The sequence below is a fragment of the Abramis brama genome (assembly GCF_963993115.1).
Source record: "Abramis brama genome assembly, chromosome: 25".
NCBI lineage: Eukaryota > Metazoa > Chordata > Actinopteri > Cypriniformes > Leuciscidae > Abramis > Abramis brama.
This window is the reverse complement of record NC_139987.1, coordinates 25,705,126-25,727,217: the sequence shown is the minus strand read 5'-3', so window position 1 is coordinate 25,727,217 and position 22,092 is coordinate 25,705,126. Positions and strand designations below refer to the sequence as shown.

At 37.0% G+C, this 22,092-nt stretch overlaps 1 protein-coding gene across 2 annotated transcripts in view; it reads left to right on the top strand.

The window, feature by feature from the left end:
- Positions 1-1,530: 1,530 nt before the first annotated feature.
- The window catches only part of pi4kaa (phosphatidylinositol 4-kinase, catalytic, alpha a), a 37,954-nt gene continuing 17,392 nt past the window's right edge, over positions 1,531-22,092 (top strand). For both annotated transcript variants that reach the window (XM_084103751.1, XM_084103750.1), the window contains exons 1-33: positions 1,531-1,751; positions 3,002-3,118; positions 4,173-4,266; positions 4,353-4,441; positions 4,642-4,714; positions 5,791-6,053; positions 7,739-7,805; positions 7,950-8,101; positions 8,206-8,271; positions 8,362-8,458; positions 9,100-9,291; positions 9,380-9,480; positions 9,597-9,726; positions 10,391-10,520; positions 11,102-11,197; positions 11,705-11,888; positions 11,978-12,078; positions 13,503-13,671; positions 14,026-14,076; positions 14,582-14,690; positions 15,846-15,982; positions 16,701-16,834; positions 16,911-16,993; positions 17,651-17,721; positions 17,847-17,971; positions 18,202-18,283; positions 18,398-18,481; positions 19,149-19,238; positions 19,336-19,455; positions 19,558-19,650; positions 19,735-19,891; positions 20,573-20,700; positions 20,908-21,066. In XM_084103751.1, coding sequence (XP_083959877.1) covers positions 1,656-1,751; positions 3,002-3,118; positions 4,173-4,266; positions 4,353-4,441; positions 4,642-4,714; positions 5,791-6,053; positions 7,739-7,805; positions 7,950-8,101; positions 8,206-8,271; positions 8,362-8,458; positions 9,100-9,291; positions 9,380-9,480; positions 9,597-9,726; positions 10,391-10,520; positions 11,102-11,197; positions 11,705-11,888; positions 11,978-12,078; positions 13,503-13,671; positions 14,026-14,076; positions 14,582-14,690; positions 15,846-15,982; positions 16,701-16,834; positions 16,911-16,993; positions 17,651-17,721; positions 17,847-17,971; positions 18,202-18,283; positions 18,398-18,481; positions 19,149-19,238; positions 19,336-19,455; positions 19,558-19,650; positions 19,735-19,891; positions 20,573-20,700; positions 20,908-21,066 — 3,840 coding nt within the window. In that variant the 5' untranslated portion in view covers positions 1,531-1,655. The remainder of the gene's footprint in view (positions 1,752-3,001; positions 3,119-4,172; positions 4,267-4,352; positions 4,442-4,641; positions 4,715-5,790; positions 6,054-7,738; positions 7,806-7,949; positions 8,102-8,205; positions 8,272-8,361; positions 8,459-9,099; positions 9,292-9,379; positions 9,481-9,596; positions 9,727-10,390; positions 10,521-11,101; positions 11,198-11,704; positions 11,889-11,977; positions 12,079-13,502; positions 13,672-14,025; positions 14,077-14,581; positions 14,691-15,845; positions 15,983-16,700; positions 16,835-16,910; positions 16,994-17,650; positions 17,722-17,846; positions 17,972-18,201; positions 18,284-18,397; positions 18,482-19,148; positions 19,239-19,335; positions 19,456-19,557; positions 19,651-19,734; positions 19,892-20,572; positions 20,701-20,907; positions 21,067-22,092) is intronic.

Here is a 22,092-nt window from a genome sequence, read left to right as displayed (position 1 = left end):
GGACAGCTCCTACTCACACTCTCCGTCTCTGCAAGTTTCGGAAGGGAATGATTTAGATTTCTCTTGGCACAGCTACTAGAAGACAGACGGGTTGCTCACGTCACATCTATGTCCTCAAGCTCAGTTTGAGTCTGCGCAGTACGCTCAGCCATCAGGAAGTGAGTGCTTCTAATTGACTTCACTTTTCTCCGTTGAATCCAATGGGGTCGCTGTGTCCATTTCTTTTACTGTCTATGGTTATGGGCAACACAACAACTCAACCTGTAAGAAATCGAAAGGACACAAGTACTCGTTCATTCAACTTTCAACCTATAACCCATGTTGAACTTGCAAAACCTACAATCAAATCTGAGATTTCTCAACGGCAATCGGGTGAAAGAGACAAATTTAGCCGTCTAGCTCCATAGACTCCCATTGATTTTGCACTCATGGAACCCCAGTGGAACTACAACCAAAATTCCATACAATAGGACTTAATAGGGAGTGGCCAGGCTCTCCGTAGACGGGCTCTGCTATAACCCAGTTGCACAGCCGTGGAAAGTTTAACCCGAAAGCGAGCCGATAGACATGGCATGTGAAGGCGGTGTCCCTGCACTTAACAGCATGAGCCTACCTCTTGCTATTCTCCAACCCAAAAGCTTGCATTCGATTCCTCTGTCCTCTTTTTCTTTCCTTGCAGCCTTCCCTCGCTTCCTACAGGGGGTGGAGCTGAGACGCGAGGAGAGGAAACGAGGATGCAAAAATAACAATTGAGAAGCACCCATCGTAGACATGTCTTTGTCTCCAACAATATGGTGCATTTTGTCATCTAAATGCATCGTTTGGGGGAGATTAGAAATGTTTCCTGATGATGAGGAAAAAAAAAATACTTCACTTGAGGATTTAATAAAGACTCTTTGAAATCACTTACCAACTGAGCAAACAATTAAGAAAGACAACAATGACAATGTGTGTATATGTGTAATTAAATCCCCATACTTTGACCAGTTATGTTTTCTCCATATATGTGACATCACATCATTGCTCTCTTTACTCTATTCACAAATGCAAAATACACTCATGAGTAACTTATAGCTTTGACATTTTAAGTAGGATAAATGTGCAAATTACTGTGGTTGATCATTTTAGCCACTTGTAATTAAATTTGAACATTTTACTTGTGGTAAGCTTGTAGAATAGTAGGGCCTACTAAAACATTGTGAAAGTACTGCAGGGTTGTTAATTTCACCATCTCACCATGTTTCTAACCATTTTTGGAGCATTGTGTGTTTTGCGGAAAAAGTTGATGAATTTCTACATTCATTCATGCAGGTCACACACAAACATTTCTCTTTGTAATTTAATACTAATATCTTGTTCAGGTTATGCAGGCTGCCAACTGAGCAAGCAATAGGGAATGGCACAAAATAATCAGCGGCACAAAATAATTACAAATTATTTTTCTCATACAACTTTTTATCTTACTTGGAAAATATCACATGTATGAAGCTGAGACTGCGCCTGATGTCTGCAGCCGGACTATTCTATCGCGATAATGACCTTGCCAAATGTGCGCTCGGGCTTTCCGTAGTCGCAGCTCTCATCAGCTGTCACAAGACGAACATTTCATTTTAAGATGTAGATATTTGTTTGTTGTTTTAATATATAAATGAATAATGTCGTCGAAAGGGACGTCGCGAGGTTTTTACTTTAATACTGTGCTGTCTCTCGCGCGCTCTCTGGCTGCTCATCGACCCGCTCCGATTGACAAGGTGAGAGTTTTACTTCCTATTAGCATCTGAAGCTAACCGCTAACAGAACCAAAACAAACCATAGTTAAATCCACTACCCAATGTTCGCTCTTTTTTATTTAACCTTTTTTAACATGTATATCCAAATGTCGAAGACCATTCATTCAAATCGGCTGACATTATCTTTATACAGTCATTGCTTTAACGTTACTAGTTCAACGTTCGTCCTCTTCAAATAAAAATATCTACATTATTAATCATTACCTATGTGTAATCATCTATATATTGAGTTTAAACCAATTTCAATTGAATAAGCAATGTAATCATTGTTTATTTTAAGTGCTTTACTGCTCCGTTACAATACAGTTGTAGGAAACAATCAATGACAGGATAAAACTATTACTCTAACAACAACAATAATAGTAACAATAAACAATCCTCTACTATTCAAATGCACAATATATTTGTTTTTAGGAGTGGATTGTATCAATTTATATCATCCACAAAACAATACGCACAACCTTTATTTTTCATATTTCTGTTTATCGATTTACAGTATTAATTAATTTCACTGATTTGCTGGCTGATGTTTCAGCTTAATTGCTAATTTTAGAGTAGCTTTTTGCTCAGAGACTGAGATATACAATAAGCATACAATAACCATGACACATGTTATTATTACCGCCTGACAGGACGTGAAAAACCAGATAGGCGTTGCAAGGGTGGATCTCTATAGAAAAGTAATTTGTGACTCTGAGAACAAAACAACTTTTCTGAGCCTCAGTAAACCTGTGTAAAGGTGCACTCATTTAAAACCAAGTGTGTGGGATCTGCTGTCCTAAAACTCATTTATGCATGTTATATTCTTTATGTATGATGGTTTTCTGGCCACTTTTTGACCACACAACATGACTTAATTAATAGTCTGTTTGAAAGGGAAGTATGTTATGAACTTCCTTATACATTGGCAAACTTCTGTACATAATATGGTATCATGACGTTTTCATGATTTGTGTGCACTTATTGAAATAAGACTTTTCATCTCATGTTTTCATCTTTATTTAAATGAACAAAAATGTTTTTAGTTTTAGTTAACTATAATAACTCTGTTGGTGTCATGTTTTACTCTGTAGTTAGTTTGACACATACAAGATGATGATTAATAATATATTATTTATACCAATTAAAGACAAATGGCACACTGGCTCTCGCAGCTTCTGCATGGTTAAGATTGCAATTTTTTTTTTTTTTTATACATTTGCATAACACAGGTCCAGAAGCTACAATGCATGTGTCCCGTAGACATCCGTGGTGTTTTCCAGCTGGATGAGCGGAGGAGAGATGCTGTGATCGCTCTCGGCATCTTCCTGGTGGAGTCTGAGCTGCAGGTACTGGTTTCACATCAGCTTTCTTCATTCAAATAAGGGAGAGAGGGACACATTTAACCCTCCTACTGTATTAAAAAACTGTATACACCTTTCGTATTCCCGGGTCAGAGTGGAACATGAGCTTATAAAACAGTCAAAACGTAATATTTTAAAACTAAAACCATATTGTATCTGATCAAGAGCATCTTATTAATAAGTGAATGTGCAAAAAATGTCAACATCTTAAATGTTTCTGTGTTTTACTTTGTTATTACTACAGTTACCCCCCTTTTTATTAAATACTTTGAAATTTTACATTACATTACAGATTAGAGCAAATCCACTGTGATGCAAGAAAATGTTCATGAGAAATTGCTTTTGAATATATCATTAGGCCTATGTGAAATTTATTAGATTACAGTATTAATTAAATTGGAAAATGTCTACATTTATGAAACCTACATATACTTTTTCCAACAAAACAACACAAAAACAACAAAAATATTACTCTGGAATTTTTTTCAAACAAAATATAATCATTTTACTTGCATGAATTTCAATTTGAGATGATAAAGATGATCAACAGCCTGAATCTACCATGCTTCATCAGTAGGTGGCAGCAGAATGAAATGTTTTATTTCAAACTCTCTTTGCTTTTTGTTCATTGGTGGTTCGTTAGATATAGTTTATTTTTTATGTCAGTTACATCTTTTGTCTGTTTACTGTTTATATCTGTATGTGCATGCATAAATTCAGCCCTAAAATTGTGTGACATATGGGAAAGAGGATAATTTCAGAAGTATTTTTTGCATATCTAATTAATAAATGTAAAAAAAACAAAAACAATTTCATACGTAAAGCCACAGTTAGCTTCCCAGGTCAAAACTGACCCACAAGAAATTTAGTTTAAATGGTTATATCTCTTAAAAATATATATTTGTAGAAATCGTAAAAAAAAAAAAAAGTGTATTTTGATAGTTCATGGGATCTTATGTTAATCAAAGCAAACTCATTTGTCGTGTTCTTTAGCAATGCTGCTCTGTGTGCTGAATCGTATGTTCATTTACTCCTTCAGCACAGGGACGCTATTGTCCCATACTTGTTGGTTTTGCTGAAGGGATTGCCCAGGGTGCAATGGATCGAGGAGAGCTCAGAGAGGAAAGGACGAGGTATAATTCTGTCTTCTTCATCACATTTCCTCATTTCATTCTCAAATGTTCTTGATCTGACGTGTCTCTCATCCTTGTGTTTTCAGAGGCACTCCCCATTGCGGAGAATTTCTCCTTCAGTTTGGTGACGATGCTCTCAGATGTTGCCCAGATGGACGAGTCCATGCGAATCCAGGTGCGTTCATGAGGATTTAACATGCTGTTGTTTACCATGATTATCTGAATAAATCTACTTTTTAATTTTCAACCAGGTTCGTTGTCATAAATGTGAAGTTCCTTGTTTCCGTCAGTGTTTCTTTGATTAGTAGCTTTAGACTAATTTGCTATCCTATTGTATTTAAAAAGAGAGGCTTAATTCTCTCAAATCTCTTTCAGATTTTGGAGGCTGTGATGAACCTCATGCAGGTGCTACAGGAAATGTGTCAGAACATCGAAGGCCAAGATAAAGGTCAGTGTTTTCTTCCTGTCCTGAATGCCATTCCTTATTTTTAGGTGTTCATGTGATATTCATAACTTTCATAATGTGAGTCAAAGCAATCACCTGGAAATAATCAAGAGTGGGATTTTATTTTATCCATCTGGATTTGATTGGGTCAAGAAACATGGACTGTCAAATCATTGGTTAATATTTTAATTAATTACACTAAAGTTTTTTTGTTTAAGAAGTTTTTGAAAGAGTCTTCTGCTCACCAAGGCGGCATTTGATTAAATATACAGTAAAAACAATAATATTGTGAAATATTATTACAATTACAAAGTTTTAATATATTTTAAACTGTAATTTATTCCTGTGAATATTCAGCGTCATTACGCCAGTCTTCAGTGTCACATGATCCTTCAGAAATCACTCTAATATGATGATTTGCTGCTTAAGAAACATGTCTTATTATTGTTGAAAATTAATGTTGAAAACATTTATATTTTTCGGGAAACCGTGATACATTTCGTTTCAGGATTCTTGATGGCTAAAAATGTAAAAAAAACAACAGCATAAAAAAATTGTTTTATAAATGTCTTTACTGTCACTTTTGAACAATTAATGCATTCTTGCAAGAATGCATTAATTGTTCAAAAGTGACAGTAAAGACATTTATAAAACAATTTTTTTATGCTGTTGTTTTTTTTACATATATATGTAAAAAAAAAAAATATATATATATATATATAAATATATATATATATATATATATATATGTTTTTTATATATATATATATATATATATATATATATATATATATATATATATATATATATATTAATTAATATATATATATAATATTTATAATATTATTATTATTATTATTATTATTATTATATATAATTAAAGAATATAATTATTGTTTTTTCTTTAGAATAATCACAGTATGACCAGATACATTTATTTAAAAATTAAGAAATTATTTTAAATTAAATAAAAAATGAATAAGTTAATTAATAGGTTGATTTCACGTTGACTTTGAATGGCTTAAAGGTGTTTTTCAGTGTGAAGTAATAATCCTCTCTCTTCTGATTTTCCTACCCAGAATACCTGTGTAAATACACTGTGCCCTGTCTGCTCGGAGTGGTGCGAGCGTTTGGCCGCTACAGCAACACAGAGGAGCCACTGCTATCTAAACTCTTCCCACGGGTCAGCCCTCAGACCTTGGGCACAGGAGAGGGGACGGAGGTGACCCGACGACGATCCTTTAACGATTTCCGCTCTATCCTACCCAGCTCGTTCCTCGCCGTCTACCCTACCGACTCTTTAAGCCGTAAAACCAGCAGTGTTCCCAGCATCTCACAACAGGTACCGAATGCATCTTCTCCCTCCACCATAGGGGCTTTCAACCCCGTAGTTCTAGGAACTAGCCACCAGGGTGGTTCCCCGAATACTAATGGTTCCCTTAGGAACGTTTTCCTGGTTGCATTCACACCGCCAGTAGGAACTCTGAAGTGACGTAAGCCGCGATTGTTGTTGTGACTTTTATTTTGACGGCACTGAGAACGCCAGCCAGAGCCTGAGCAAACAAACAGTGCTCGCATTCTCCATGTTCATTAGTTTAAGATCTGTCTAACAGTGCTGTCTAATACGTTATTAGATAGAACTGTTATACATAGAAAGTAGACAGTATATGAAAAGGTATTAGCATTTGCCGTGTGTTTGCTGTCTGGTGTCGCTAGCTGAGCAGAAATACATAATCATGTTTTGCTTGGTCCCCTCAAAGTTGCGTTGAATTTTCTCCCGTCTATCACTGTTTACTAGGGGTGTAACGATACCCTAATTTCACGATTCGATACATATCACGATACTGAACTCACGATACGATATTATTGCGATACTCCAAGACATATGATAAAAGGTTAAGAAAAAATGTACTGTTGATTAAATGCTAAATTTGATATTACATTGTGGGTGTAAATGAACAGGCTTGGACAATGGTGACACAAGAATAAATATATTCTTGATTCTGAACCTGAAAATACAGGATTATTTTAGACGAATATGATGAATAACTCTGTCACTGGCTAGATATATTTAAAATAATGTAGGCCACTTTTTACTGGTAACATAAGACATTTGGCATTATCAGGACCCACTAATATTCCCCCATTATTATACATTATATTCAACATAATATATTGTAGTTTAATGTAGCACTGACTCTGTAAACTTCAATTTTTTCTCACAGGGTAATTTTTATTTTGGGTGAACTATCCATGATACATATTGTTGCATTTTTGTATTGCGATATATTGTGACACTATATATTGTTACACCCCTACTGTTTACTATGTTTGTTTCTGGAGTAAATATATAGGCGATAATCTGTGTGTTTACACCGTTTTTTTTTAAATGGCGGGTACTGGTGTTTCCCATGCGTTCGGCCAATCAGCTTAGACTAACGTCATGGACAGTTCCTATAGTGCTGGTTTAGACCCTACTCTGAAGTAAGAGCTATATTAGTTCCTCCAAAAGTACTTCCTAGAACTAAAATCGTTCCTAGTTCCTGCGTTGAAAACACGCCAAAAAAACGGGTACTTCCGCCAATAGATCTAGGATCTATGAACCGGTGCAAAAGTCCCTCATGAGAGGGTGTCTGCTTCTTTAAAACAAGACTGCAGAGATCAGGACATAAGCTATATAATGCCAACCAGTGTGATTGAATACTCTAGAGTAGCACACACATACTTTGGATAAAAATCATTCGTTTTCACAGACAAGACTTAAGCTAGTCCCAGACTAAAATGCATGTTTGAGCTGTTTTAACTGAAAGCAACTTGCCCTGACGTATCTAAAAAGATGTCAGTGTCATTGTTTTGTCTCAAGATGCACACAAGTAATGTTTTTTTCTAAGGAACGCTTACAAAAGCTACTTGGATGTCCTAACTGTACTATGGCCTGTGAAACCAGGCCTATAATATTTTGTCAATAGGTTAGTTGAAATGAAATTGGGATTTTTGTGTCTGTAATGACCTCTTTGTCTTTTATAGGCCAGTCCAGAGCGTGCCGGACTTCCTCCAGGTTCCCCTTCTGACCCTTCTGCTCCTTATTTTGAAGGTAACTTTAAAAAGAACAGCGTTTTTACAGGTTTGCTTACTTAGTATTTATTAATACAATTGACATGTTTGGACAAGGTTTTGATGGCCACGAGTGCTGTGTTGGTTTGATGTGTCCTGACGTGGTCTTGTTTGTGTGCTCCAGCTGGCTCATACTTGCCCGACGGCAGCGCTGTGGACCCAGACTACTATTTCTCCACCATAAGCTCCAGTTTCTCCGTCTCGCCACTCTTCACGGGCAGCAACAGTAAAGAGTTTGATGTACCACTGGATTTACTGAGGCAGCTTCTGCAAATGGTCAGTGTTCTGCAGTGCCTTCAGATTCAGTTTATTATGTTGTACTTGTATGCGACCGGTGTTTTTATGTTTACTCTGTTCTTGTTCTGTATCTTCTTGGATAGGTTGAGCACTTTGTGTCAGAATCTTTTATGAAGACACTGGATCAGAATATGGTTGCAGTTCTAGAGGTACATGCTTTGATTCAGATCCCACTGCTTTATGTTTGTCCTGTTCAAAAGACAATGTGTTGATTTGTGGACCTTTGCTCTTTGTTACAGGTCAATGCAGCAGCTAATCTGAACTACAAGACGTTCAGTGATCCGCTGTATGTGGCCATTTTTAAAATGCTGAGGGACACTTTATACTACATGAAAGGTAAATGTAAATAAGTCAAGTCACCTTTATTTCTATATCACTTTTACAGTAATAAACAGGAAAATAATGATTCAACGATGCAAACAGAATTCAATTCTACTATAAAGCAGCTCTAAAATGACAATAGTGTCATTATTCAACTGAAATAGTATGTTAATTATTATTATTTTTTATTCTTTATTAATGATAATACAAACTATTATTATATTATTATATATAATGTTTTTAAATATTTATTATAATAATAAAATAACTACAATTTATTACCAATACAATCAAATAATATTTTGTCCTGTTATTCTTATTCTTATTAATCTATATTAATAAATCACAAATAAATGAAATATTCAATGTATTAACCTTTTAAAATATATAATATTTTTGTGTTATTATTATTATTCATAATCTATTATATTTAATATTATAAATATCAAACAAATAAATAAATTATTTAAATGAATAGTAGAAAATGGGTATAAATGCTTAGATAAATGGCATAGAATAAAAATTAAAAAAAAAAATATTGGGGGGGAATTTCACACAAATATTCAGCATCTCTAAGACTTGCAGCTTTCAATAACTCCAGTAGCTCCAGTAACTCTTCTTACTGTTTGTGTTAATGTGACTGTTTGTGTGCTCAGACCTGCAGGTGTCGTACGTGAAGGAGGTTCACGACTTTGTCCTGGAGCAGTTCAGCAGCAGTCAGTCGGAGCTGCAGAGGATCCTGCATGACGTGGAGTATCTGCACAGCGAGCTGAACCCGCTCAAACTGCGCTGCCAGGCCAACGCCGCCTGCGTGGACCTCATGGTCTGGGCCGTCACGGAGGAACAGGGTGAGACTGAGGGAGTATTCTGGGATCATTTGCTGCATGTATGTCATGATACACTCGGCTCATTCATTTATCGGCTTGTTTCTGCCAGGTGCGGAAAACCTTTGCACCAAACTGTCTGAGAAGCTGCAGTCTAAGACGTCTAGTAAAGTCATCATCGCTCACATGCCTCTGCTCATCTGCTGCTTACAGGTGCATCCTGAGTTTTGCCCCTCTCACAGTGCACTAAGGAAATTATTATTTTGAACATTTTGGGGTTGAAATATGATATTTCATGTATAATTGTGCTACATGTGTTCTCGAAACAGGGTCTCGGACGGTTGTGTGAGCGTTTCCCTGTGGTGGCTCACTCAGTCACCATGTCTCTGAGAGATTTCTTGGTTGTACCTTCACCTGTGCTGGTGAAGCTCTACAAATATCACAGCCAGTACACCACAGGTGAGATCTTCCCCTTCATTTGGTTCTCATTAACAGTTCATTGTGTCTAGATTTATACTGCTTGTGTCACGGTACATCAAAACAGAACAAAGTCTTGATTTTGGTCTCTACTAGATTAGGTTTTCATACTTAAATGTTAAACACTTTATATTCCCCATATTCTGCATTGTTGCAGCTCGTCTCTTCCCAGTCTGTCAGTAATGCTTTGTTTAGATCCTGTCTCTTTGAAGCCCCTCCTTCTGAAAGGCACACTGTGCTCTGATTGGTCGGCTGGATCAGTGTGTTGTGATTGGTCGAGCGCTTTGAGTGTGTTTGGGAAATGTCCCGCCCCTTATCATAACCGCCAGTTTAACACACTACTAACTAATTTAACCAGGCCCCGCCCCTTTATTCTGTGTATGAATTATTTAAATGAGGAATATTGTGACGTGTTCGTTCCCGGAAGAAACTCAAGACTACAATGGAGGCGTTTCAGGAGTTCAGAAACACTGACACTGATATAGAGAAGAACTGCCGCTGGAGGGACTTTGTGCTTTCTGACCTTTTTTTATGTTCAAACAGCAACATTACACACTAAAGAAAGATGAATGTGTAAAGAAAAAGCATAAAAAATATAAACAGTTGGCTCAGTGCAAGTAGTCTAACTCCATTTCCCACTAAACAGGAACAGGCGAGATCAAGATCCATGTGACCAATGAGCATTCCCAGTCCACCTTCAGTTCTCACGCCAGTAGGAAGAGTCAGCCGTCCATGTACGAGCAGCTCCGAGACATCTCCATCGACAATATATGCAGGTAAACCTCCTCTATACTTTTGAAAATGTTTTCAGATGAAAGTTATGCCTAATTTCTGTGCATAATTTACATAAAATTCATCCTATACAATATGTGAGATTAGGAAAAATGCATTCCAAATCATAGTATGCCAAAGATGTCCGGAAAGCATAGTTATTGTGATTTTCAAAGTGAGCATCTGTGCATGTTTTTTTAATTTTTAATTTTTTTTGCTAATATTGCCATTGCATAATATTTCATTGTGCAATTTAGCATTTGCAATTTTATGAATTTTATTGTGACATACAATTTTATGTGTTTCAATAATGACATGCTACTGTTTAAAAATGTTGGTTCAGTAATTATTATTTTAAAGAAATTAAATTATGTATTTTATACATCAAGGATTAAACTGTTTAAAAGTGTAATTTAAGACATTTATAATGTTACGCAAGATTTCTATTTCAATTCAATCTTGTTCTTTTGAATGTTCTATTCATCAAAGAATCTAGAATGATTCTATAGTATGATTTTGCAGTTTTTCATAGGGTTAATAACCACGATTGCTAAACACTAATAAGTAACTATTTTTGTTAATCCAGGTGTTTAAAAGCAGGGTTGTCCATGGACTCAGTCATCGTTGAGGCTTTCCTTGCCAGTCTTTCCAATCGTCTGTACATCTCGCAGGAAAATGACAAGTATGTTCTGACAGTAAATCAAATCTCATTCATCGTAATCCAACTTTCTTTCTTATTGTTCATTACATACTTAGTCTTTTAAATCATTATTTTCAGAAGCTCTCATCTAAAAGTAGCCTAAAGTATCTAAAGTAGCCTTTAATTCGTCATGAAACAGAAGTAGTTAGTCAATAGTTTCTTCTTCCCTATTGTGACGTATATCTGAGTGAAACGGCTTCCTGAAAGGAGAACAAATGTAGGGCGGGACTTGGTTTTGCCCTTGGGGAATTGAAGGAATGGTTGTGGTTTGCTATTGGTGGATCTCATGTGAGTGACAGGTTGCCCCGCCCCCGTCATCAGAGAAGAGAAGAGATGCTGCAAGAGGGAGGGGAAGTTATTCTGATCTAAGATTATGAGGCACATGTGCACGGATAAATCATTTAAAATAAATCTTGCAGTATTCCATCAAATATAAAAATTCCATAATGTATAAAAGTGAGAAAAACATTGTGTGCCTCTCTCCCGCAGGGAAGCCCACCTCATCCCAGATCACACCATCCGAGCATTAGGGCACATCGCCGTGGCTCTGAGAGACACTCCCCGTGTGATGGAGCCCATCCTACAGATCCTACAGCAGAAGTTCTGCCAGCCGCCGTCCCAGCTGGACGTGCTCATCATAGATCAGCTGGGCTGTATGGTCATCACCGGGAACGTACGCCGCACTTCTGTCTTCTGTCATAGGGAGTGTTTTGGTCAGTCTCCTAGTGCTAACGTCTCCTTATATCTGTTTGTCTCCGGCAGCAATACATTTATCAGGAAGTTTGGAACTTGTTCCAGCAGATAAGTGTGAAAGCCAGCTCGATGGTCTACTCCACCAAAGACTACAAGGATCATGGATACAGGTGATTATTCCCTGGGGATTTCTTTGGTATTTTGGTGTTACCAAGGGGCGTGTGGATGGAGAAAAATCATATTAATCACAATAGATAATATCAAGTTGTGCCCTAAATTGTCCTGAATATTCTGTTTCACTCATAAATGTCACATCATAGTTTTTTTCTCCTGTTTTCACCCATTTTTTTAATACAAAGTAAAAAACTTGTGATGAATGTAATAAACAACACTGTGTCAGCAACAAATAATATAAATATATAATAATAATAACAAATTCTGGCTCAATTAACAATAAATAAATAAATAATTAAAAAAAAATATATATATACTGTATATACATGTGTGTGTGAGTATTATTACTCCAGTCTTCAGTGTCACATGATCTTTCAGAATTTATTCTAACATGCTGATTTGCTGCTTAAAGGGATACTCCACTTTTTTTGGAAATAGGCTCATTTTACAACTCCCCCAGAGTTAAACAGTTGAGTCTTAACTAGCCTGCTGGACTCATGGTACGGCAGCAAAGTTTCTTGATTATTACGCAGGAATGAGAGTTAGTTCCTAGCCATATCAGCCTAGAAAATCGCAACTTTTCATTTTCCGTCGGTCTTAGTACACGATGTAACTACAGAAGAGTCAAGTTTTAAATAGGAAAAATATCTAAACTCTTTGGTCATTTTTTTGAGAGAGATGCTAATGGTCCTGTCCGATTCAATGATCTATGCTAAGCTATGCTAAAAGTGGTACCGCCAGACCCGGAGTTCGGCTGAATGGATTCGAAAACGGTAAAACTCAACTGTTTAACTCTGGGGGAGTTGTAAAATGAGCCTATTTCCAAAAAAAGTGGAGTATCCCTTTAAGCTTCATGCATTTGTTGAAACCACAATATTCCCTATTCATAATGATCAGATAAAAAATATATTTTTAAAAAATAGGATATTAAATGAATTAAAAGAAATATCCTGAAAACATGTAACATGGTATGAAGCAGCACAACTTTTTTCAACATTGAAAATAATAAGATATGTTTCTTGAGCAGCAAATCATCATATTAGAATGATTTCTGAAGGATCATGTGACACTGAAGACTGGAGTAATGATGCTGAAAATTCAGCTTTGATCACAGGAATAAATTACACTTTCAAAATATATTAATTTAAAAAAACGTTCTTTTAAATATTAATAATATCACAATATTGCTGTTTTACTGTATTTTTAAGTATAAGACACGTCTCTCTAAAACACGAAAAAATCTTAATCAAATGATGATTTCAAACTTTTGATACATTAAGATATACTCAATAACAGTCAATAAGAAATGTCAATAACAGTAAGCATGACACTAGCGCATCACAGCACATAGATGCTTTTCATATTTACCAAGTGCATCTTTAACATGTCAGTTATCTCAGTATTGTCGTGTTCGGTGCAGGCACTGTTCTCTGGCCGTGATCAACGCTCTGGCCAACATCGCAGCGAACCTGCAGACAGAACAGATGGTGGATGAGCTGCTGGTGAATCTGCTGGAGTTGTTTGTGCAGCTGGGACTGGAGGGGAAACGAGCCAGTGAAAGAGCCAGCGAGAAGGGCCCGGCCCTCAAGGTATCGTGTCTTCAGATTAAAGTCCTTTATTGTTATTTCTCTACTTCATTGTAGGACAAGCATGCTTGTGTAGCATGTCTTGCATTCTTTATATTGGACTGCTGTTGTCAATGTAAAGACATTCTGAATGTTACATGATAATAAAAGAGGGAATGTAGAAATGCAGTGTGGTCTGCTATAGAAAGGATTGTTTTAATTCAGACCAGATCATTAGTGTTAATGCTGTTGATGATTTGTCCTTAGAATTCACAGGTGACTGTTGAAAAGTCATGAAATATTTAGTTTCTAAATTGGATTGTTTGAGTAAAGTAGTGTTTCTGCTTTTAAATAAATCTTATGTTCGTTTTTCCTCAGGCATCCAGCAGCGCTGGGAATTTAGGAGTTCTCATTCCTGTCATTGCTGTGGTAAGAGAATGGGGTTTCTGCTAATGTGACTCAATGTACTGTGTACAGTCTACATAGCGTGTAATTACAGTACGCTAAATATATTTTGAAATTTTTGTCACTCACTATTGGTCAACACTGCCTTGATGTCACAGATTTGTTCTTTTAATGTCTAGTTCATGATTTAGAATTGAATATTTGGTTGTTATTTACATGAATGCTTAGATTTAAGATAATCAGATTTATTAGAAAAGATTCATTTATATTTAAGTCACTGTTTTTAACCTACAGTAGTTTTGTTGAACCATAAATGGATATAAAAAATAAACTTGAATAGATTATAAAATTGAGATTTGCACATTTTTAAAAAGTGCTTACTTTGGATAAATCAGACTGTATTTGTTGCAAAATTTGATAAAATGAACACACTGTATTTCCCCACAGTCTGCACATTTAATTATTTTGGTTAAATCCTGATTGTGTGTCGTTGTTCATAATTGAATCTGTCTGCTTTTTTATCTTATAGCTGACCAAACGTTTGCCGGCCATAAAAGAGGCCAAACCGAGACTTCAAAAGCTGTTCAGAGATTTCTGGCTATATTCGGTTGTGATGGGCTTCGCTGTTGAGGGCTCAGGTCAGATATTTGTCTTTTATATATCACTTATATAAGCCAACATATATTTGTAGCTGTTTATTTTCTCTGTTTGTTGAAGATTAAACAATATACTATTACTTGTGATAAAATTATTACCTGGTAAAAATAACTTAAGGCCCCGATATACTCAGAGCGAAGATCTTTTTTGTTCTTTCTTTAGGGATAAAAAGACGTTAGAAATATCTTTGGAGCGATATACTGTTAGCGAACATCCTGACTCCGCCCGCACTGCTACGAGCGGTGTTTAGATGAATATGTAAATATTTGTTGTAAAATATCAGAAGCAAAATAAACACAACAAAAATGACAGTGGTGAGAAAACAGCACTTGAGAAAGCATCTGATCATAGCGATGTGGACATATTTGCACCAGCTCTGCAGTTCGGCACTCTTTATACAACAGATTGCTTAAAAGCAAGCAGCTTTACAGTATTAAACATAAAAAACAGTGTCAGTGTCACTTTCAATTAGAATTACAACTTTTTTTTACCATTAAGCAGCTCTCCAGTGTGTTCAAGTTTTTAATGTGCGTTCACGCCATGTCTTAATTACTGTAATTGTGAGATTTCAACTTGTAAAAAGCATTCAAGTCCTCGTAGAGCTTGTAAATACAACTTGTAGGCTGGGAATATTCTGAGAGCTCCTACTTGTACCATAATTGTACGCATAATTCCCAGTCCAAGGACGGCTCAGAGTGTGTGTTGTCATCTCGAAACTTTGGTATTTACGACATGGCGTGAACTCATTTCTCACCTTGACGGACTGAACAGAAGTGAACCGGAGAAAATTCCACGTCAAAGAAGGCGGAGCCTCAGAGCCACACCTATCTATTACGTCCTTGCCACAGACCAATGGTAAAAGTTTAAAGGTGTTTACCAGCCTAAAGTTTGCTTTGGTGAGCTGCTTCGAACTCCAGAAACGAACTTCGTTTTGGCCAGATGTAGTTTGAAATGACGTCACACCAGTTCATCCTTTGATTTCTCTTGAAGTATATCTGGGCCTTGAAGGAAGCCTTGTGAAAATACTGCTACTTAATGCAGTGTTTATAATACTCCAATATTAACTGATTGAGATCCAATATTTTTGGTCCGAATATTGATGATATCTTCAGCTGATTTTGAGAAATCTTCTTCAGGTTTGTGGCCGGAGGAGTGGTATGAGGGAGTGTGTGAGATCGCAACCAAATCCCCCCTGCTGACGTTCCCGAGCGGAGAACCGCTGCGCTCAGAACTGCAGTATAACTCCGCCCTGAAGAACGATACTGTCACTCCGGTACTGCTTTGTTTCTTGTTATTAAATCTCAGATTGTTCCAATATCGCCAAATCAGAATGATGATTTTGGTCAATTCCGACATGATCGCCTGGCTTATTATCATTAACTAAAAGTAAAACCAAGCATTTTCGGTCCCACTTTATATTAAGTGTCTTTAACTACTATTTTAATTAATAATTTGATACAATGCATACTGTACATGTTTTTACATTGTACTTCTATTTAAAAATACCTGCATGTTCGTACAGCTGTAATGCAAACAATTGTTGTTTTTAAAAAGTGCTCTAGAAATAAACTTTGATTATTTCTGAAATAACATCTATAATTTCAATTCACTTTAACCCACCCTTAATCTTACCCATGCCACCAAACCTGTGCCTAACTGTACCCGTATCACACCTCAATAGCAGCAAACATGTGTTTGCAATACAACATGAACACATGAAGTTCATTGATGTCCTCCATTCATTTGCCACAGGTTGAGCCGGTCGTGAGAAATGTGGGGGCTCATCCGGGATTTGAACCCGGGACCTCTCGCATATAAATAACTAAAACTAAATAAACTAAAAATAAAAGCAAAAACTTAAACACCATGTAGACAAAAAAAAATAAAAATCTATAATAGTATATCAGTGATACTAAAATAACACTGAATTTTGCATCACCAAGTGTCATGATTCATTGACACTGTCATTGTTAAACTGAATGTGTTTCTAGGCCGAGTTGAATGATTTGAGGGGAACCATCATTAATCTTCTGGATCCTCCTCCTGAGGTCGCTGCGCTCATCAATAAACTGGACTTTGCCATGTCCACCTACCTCCTGTCCGTCTACCGGCTGGAGTACATGAGGTACGAGGGAACGCCACTTGTGTCTGATGATTTGTTTTTTGTCTGAACAGTCACGTGACCTCTTGTAACTTCTCAGGGTGTTACGCTCACTGGATTCTGATCGTTTCCAAGTGATGTTTCGTTATTTCGAAGACCGAGCTATCCAGAAGGATAAATCAGGTGGGCTAAACCTTTTGTTTCTAGAGGATTTAAGGAATATTTTGTAACCTCTTTTAATGCACTACGGACAAAACCATGTTTTTTTTAATGCACTGATCAGTTTTGAGATTTTGGACTATTTTGCTTCCAAAACATGTCTTCTTTCAAGCTAGTGGGAAGAAAACATTAAAAATACTCATAAGTGTTTTATGTCTATTTTATTACACTTTTATCTATTTTTGTCTGTAGATTTCAATTGTAATACGTGTCTTAAAATGCGATTTTTAAAGTGAGATTTTTCTTTACTTAAGCAGCACTTACACCAAACTTTACAGTTTTATTCCTATCTATATTCTGAAGGGTTTTACTGAGGGGTTTGTTCATATATCATTCACCTCACATTTATATTACATTTTATTGGAAAATGTTTATTTCAGTTCTTGAAATCTATGCCTTCATTTACATTTATTCATAATTTATGCCTTTTAAACATAGCCTTTCAGAGAACTTGTAATACAAAATTAAATGTCTTAATGTACTGTGATTAATCAACTGGGGAAGTGTCTTTTAGTTCAAACTTGCCCTACTCACCTGTGGCGTGTTACCTAAAGATTCAAGTTAGCAAATCTATTCATTTGACAGCTTTGATGTGATTATGTCTTTGTTATTTCCTCTCAGGAATGATGCAGTGTGTCATTGCAGTGGGTGACAAGGTCTTTGATGTCTTTCTTCAGATGATGGCTGACAAGGTAAATGAAAACTGAAGTGCTTAATGCTTAACGTGAACAGCTTTAGCATCTCTTCCTAACTAGACTCAAATTAAGGACATGAACCACTCGTTGTTCTCTAATATTAGATTTTTTCTTTTTCCTAGGATAAGACCAAAGTCCATGAGGAGGAGTTAGAAAATCATGCTCAGTTCCTATTGGTCAACTTCAACCACATTCACAAGAGAATCCGAAGAGTGGCTGACAAATATCTGTCAGGACTCGCCGAGACGTGGGTGCTTCTCCATTACAATCACAGAAAATTACTATATTAAACCATATTCTCTTTAGATGTTGTTTCTGTAGATATGAATAAGAATCAATTTTAACATTGAACTGGTAAAGTTAGTGTTTTTATGTGGGTTGGTTGATTATCGGTCATCTCACAAACAGTAGAATAGTGTCTCAGGTTGATTTCTTCTTCTTGAACGTTGGAACCTTGTCTCTTTGTTTTTCTTCTAGTTTCCCACACTTGTTGTGGAGCGGCCGTGTCCTGAGGACCATGCTGGATATATTACAGACCCTGTCTCTTTCACTCAGCGCTGTATGTGCTTCTTCCTTTGCTCAGATCAAGTTAATGTGTTTCTTCATTTGGAGATTTGTGACAGGAGATGTTTATGATACATTATTGATTTTAAAATCTTGAACTGTTCTTCAGGACATCCACAAAGACCAGCCGTATTATGACATACCGGACACCCCGTATCGCATCACAGTGCCGGATACATACGAGGCCAGAGAGGTACGTTTACTTCACTTATTTATTTATTTGACACTTATTTAAATCACAGGAATATGTACAGTACCAGTGAAAAGTCTGGAAACATTACTATTTTTTATGTTTTTTAAAGAAGTCTTATGCTCATCAAGCCTGCTTTTTTTATCAATAATACAGAAAAAACAGTAATATTCCAAAATTGATAATAAATCAGCAAATTAGAAGGATTTCTGAAGGATCATGTGACACTGAAGACTGGAGTAATGGCTGATAAAAATTCAGCTTTGCATCACAGAAATAAATTATATTTTAAAGTATATTAAAATAGAAAACCATTATTTTAAATTGTAATAATATTTCACAATATTACTGTTTTTTTCTGTATTTTTGATCAAATAAATGCGGGCTTGATGAACATAAGAGACTTTCAAAAACATTAAAAATATTAATGTTTCCTAACTTTTGACCAGTACTGTACTTGTAACAATATTTATTTATATGATATTTATATTTATTTATTAATTTATAATTTATAAATGTAAATCTGCTTGATTTTTACTATTACTTAAAAAAAGATTTGGGGAAAAAATTTGCACAAAAAAGCATAGATATGAAATTTGGCTTTTTATGAAAAAGCATGCTATTGCATATGTGTAAGTGATACATTTGGGATGTCATATGTCACGTGTAGAGCATAGTGAAAGACTTCGCTGCCCGCTGTGGAGAAATCCTTAAAGAGGCCATGAAATGGGCGCCATCGGTCACCAAATCTCACCTACAGGTTTGGATTCCCATTAAAAAAAACAACAACAGAGATTTGACTTCAACAGTATCATCCTCTGCAATGATTTTTAACATCATCTATGTATTGTCCACAGGAATACCTGAATAAGCATCAGAACTGGGTGTCGGGTCTGTCTCAGCACACGGGTCTGGCGATGGCCACTGAGAGCATCCTGCACTTTGCCGGATACAATCGCCAGAGCACCAGTCTGGGTGTAAGATGAACGACTTGTGTTGTGGTTTAGTTCATGCTGAAGGGATATTGACTAGTTCATCAGTGATTAAATAACCAAAAAGAATGTTTTCTCTCATTTCAGACCACTCAGCTCACAGAGAGACCAACATGCGTGAAGAAAGACTACTCTAACTTCATGGCCTCCCTTAACCTTAGAAACCGCTATGCTGGAGAGGTAGTGCTAAATAATAAAGCAGATGCTGTTGGGTATTTTATGAAAAAAGCATTAGTCTTAACTCCTCACATGTCTCGTATGCAGGTGGCAGGGATGATCCATTTCTCAGAGGCCACGCGGAGCACGTCGGACCTGAATAAGCTGATGATTCGTCAGATGAATGAAGCTCTGGACGGAGGCCAGCCAGAAGCCTTCACTGAAGCCATGTTCAAAATGGCTGCGCTGTTGATCAGCTCCAAAGGCATGTCACTTCATTGCAAGCCATACGCCAACAGTAGATCTTCATCATGTTGGATTGCAATAATGTACATTTCATAATCAGCTGTTTAGTATACCACAAAACATGTTAAATTTCACATTCAAAGTCTTGATTTAGTTTTTGGGGTCTATTAGAATAAGTTTTCATTCTTGAATGTTCAAAAAACACATAATTTTCCCCATATTCTCCATTGTTGCAGCTCCTCTCTTCCCAGTCTGTCAGTAACGCTCTGTTTAGTTCCTGTCTCTATGAAGCCCCTCCTTCTGAAAAGCACACTGTGCTCTGATTGGTCGGCTGGATCAGTGTGTTGTTGATTGGTCAAGAGCTTCGAGTGTGTTTGGGAAATGTCCCGTCCCTTACCATAACCACCAGTTTAACACACTACTAACTAACTCAACCAGGCCCCGCCCCTTTATTCTGCGTATGAATTATTTAAATGAGGAATATTGTGACGTGTTCGTTCCCGAAAGAAACTCAAGACTACAATGGAGGCGTTTCAGGGAGTTCAGAAACACTGACACTGATATAGAGAATAGTGACTTTGTGCTTCGTATCTTTTTTCATGGAACAATACACACTAAAGAAAGTTGAACATGTAAAAAAGCATAATAGGACCCCTTTCAGAAAGTAAATAGAGTATTGATTGTTGTATTTATTGTGTAGAATGGGACCCTCAGCTGCTGCATCAACTGTGCTGGTCTCCATTAAAGATGTTTACGGAGAATGGCATGGAAACGGCTATAGCCTGCTGGGAATGGCTCCTGGCTGGAAGGACAGGTGTTGAAGTCCCGGTAAGACACGCATGTAAACGCAGCATCATCAGAATCCCAATATTTCATTATATCAATACCAAATCCAGTCAAATTTATGTATATAGCGCTTTTTATAAATCACTGCTGTTATATTAGATGAAAATTGTTCCATATTCTGTGCATATTTTAGCTATGCCGGTTTTACAAAATGCTTTTTGCCAAGTTTTCCCTGCATTCTGTGTTCAGTTCATGCGGGAGATGGCTGGTGCATGGCAGATGACCGTCGAGCTGAAGATGGGGCTGTTCTCCGACGCCCAGGTGGAGGCGGATCCCCTGGCGGCCTCAGAGGAAAGCCAACCCATCCCCTGCCCACCCGACGTCACGCCACACTACATCTGGATCGAGGTTACGGTTGCCTTGTTTATCCATCCAAGCTTACAGGCATTTCCAAAGCTGTAGATTTACCCCGCCCAAAAGCTTCTTATGATACACACCAGAAATAGCTTGAAGAATCCTTGCGAGGAAATCTCACTCTCCTCTATTGTGATGGGGTCGTTCTTCAAATAGAACTGTTGTGTAATTGCATCAGTAAACCTTTTACTTCATTTTGCTACTAAATTGCTGTGTTTGAGCAAGCAGTTTGCTCTGTTTAATTTGTTGTGATTGATTTTTTTTTTTTTTCGTTTCCCAAAATGACAAACATTTTATTTACATTTAAATTTATTCATTTAGCAGACATAACCAAAGCAACTTTCAAATGAGTAATTTCAGCTCCTGATCTTTCTCAGCACTTGATGCACAGAAAACAGCATCTTCTCGAAATTCTCTTCAACACAAACTAAACTCTTCCAGTCTCAGCTACAACTACAGTGTTTGAGCGCGGGGCAAAGTAGACGTTGTTCGAGGGCAGCCAATGAAGACCAGGCACTGGCGGAGCTAGGGGGTGGCCAGGGGTGGCCGTGGCCACCCTTGGTCTAAGCTTGGCCACCCCTTTGGCCACCCCTCTCACAACTGCTGTTTCTGTCTCTTTTTTTATTGACAAAAATTGTGTTTTTTAAAACGCTGAACCGTCTCTTTAAGACCACAAAAAACGTGAGACTTTTCTCATGCACATAGTAAATATAGAGTCAATCTTTCTCAACTGGTTGGTTGCAAGAACGTTTTGAGTAAGTCGAATAGAGTGCAGTCAACAACAAACGTAGTTCTCTTTTCTTCTCATGCTACTTTTATTTTAGAAGGTGTGTGTGAAAGCTTGTGACACTTCTGTCAGATGCTGAGAAAACGGTGTTGTCCTTATTCAGTTGGCTATCTTCGGTAAAATGAGATGTTATCAGGCCAGATGTCAGTAAATCTAACTTTTCTGTCATATGGCTGACAGCCGTTGTACTGTGCTTGCACATTACGCGCAAATGCGGCGTGCTGTAGCCGTAG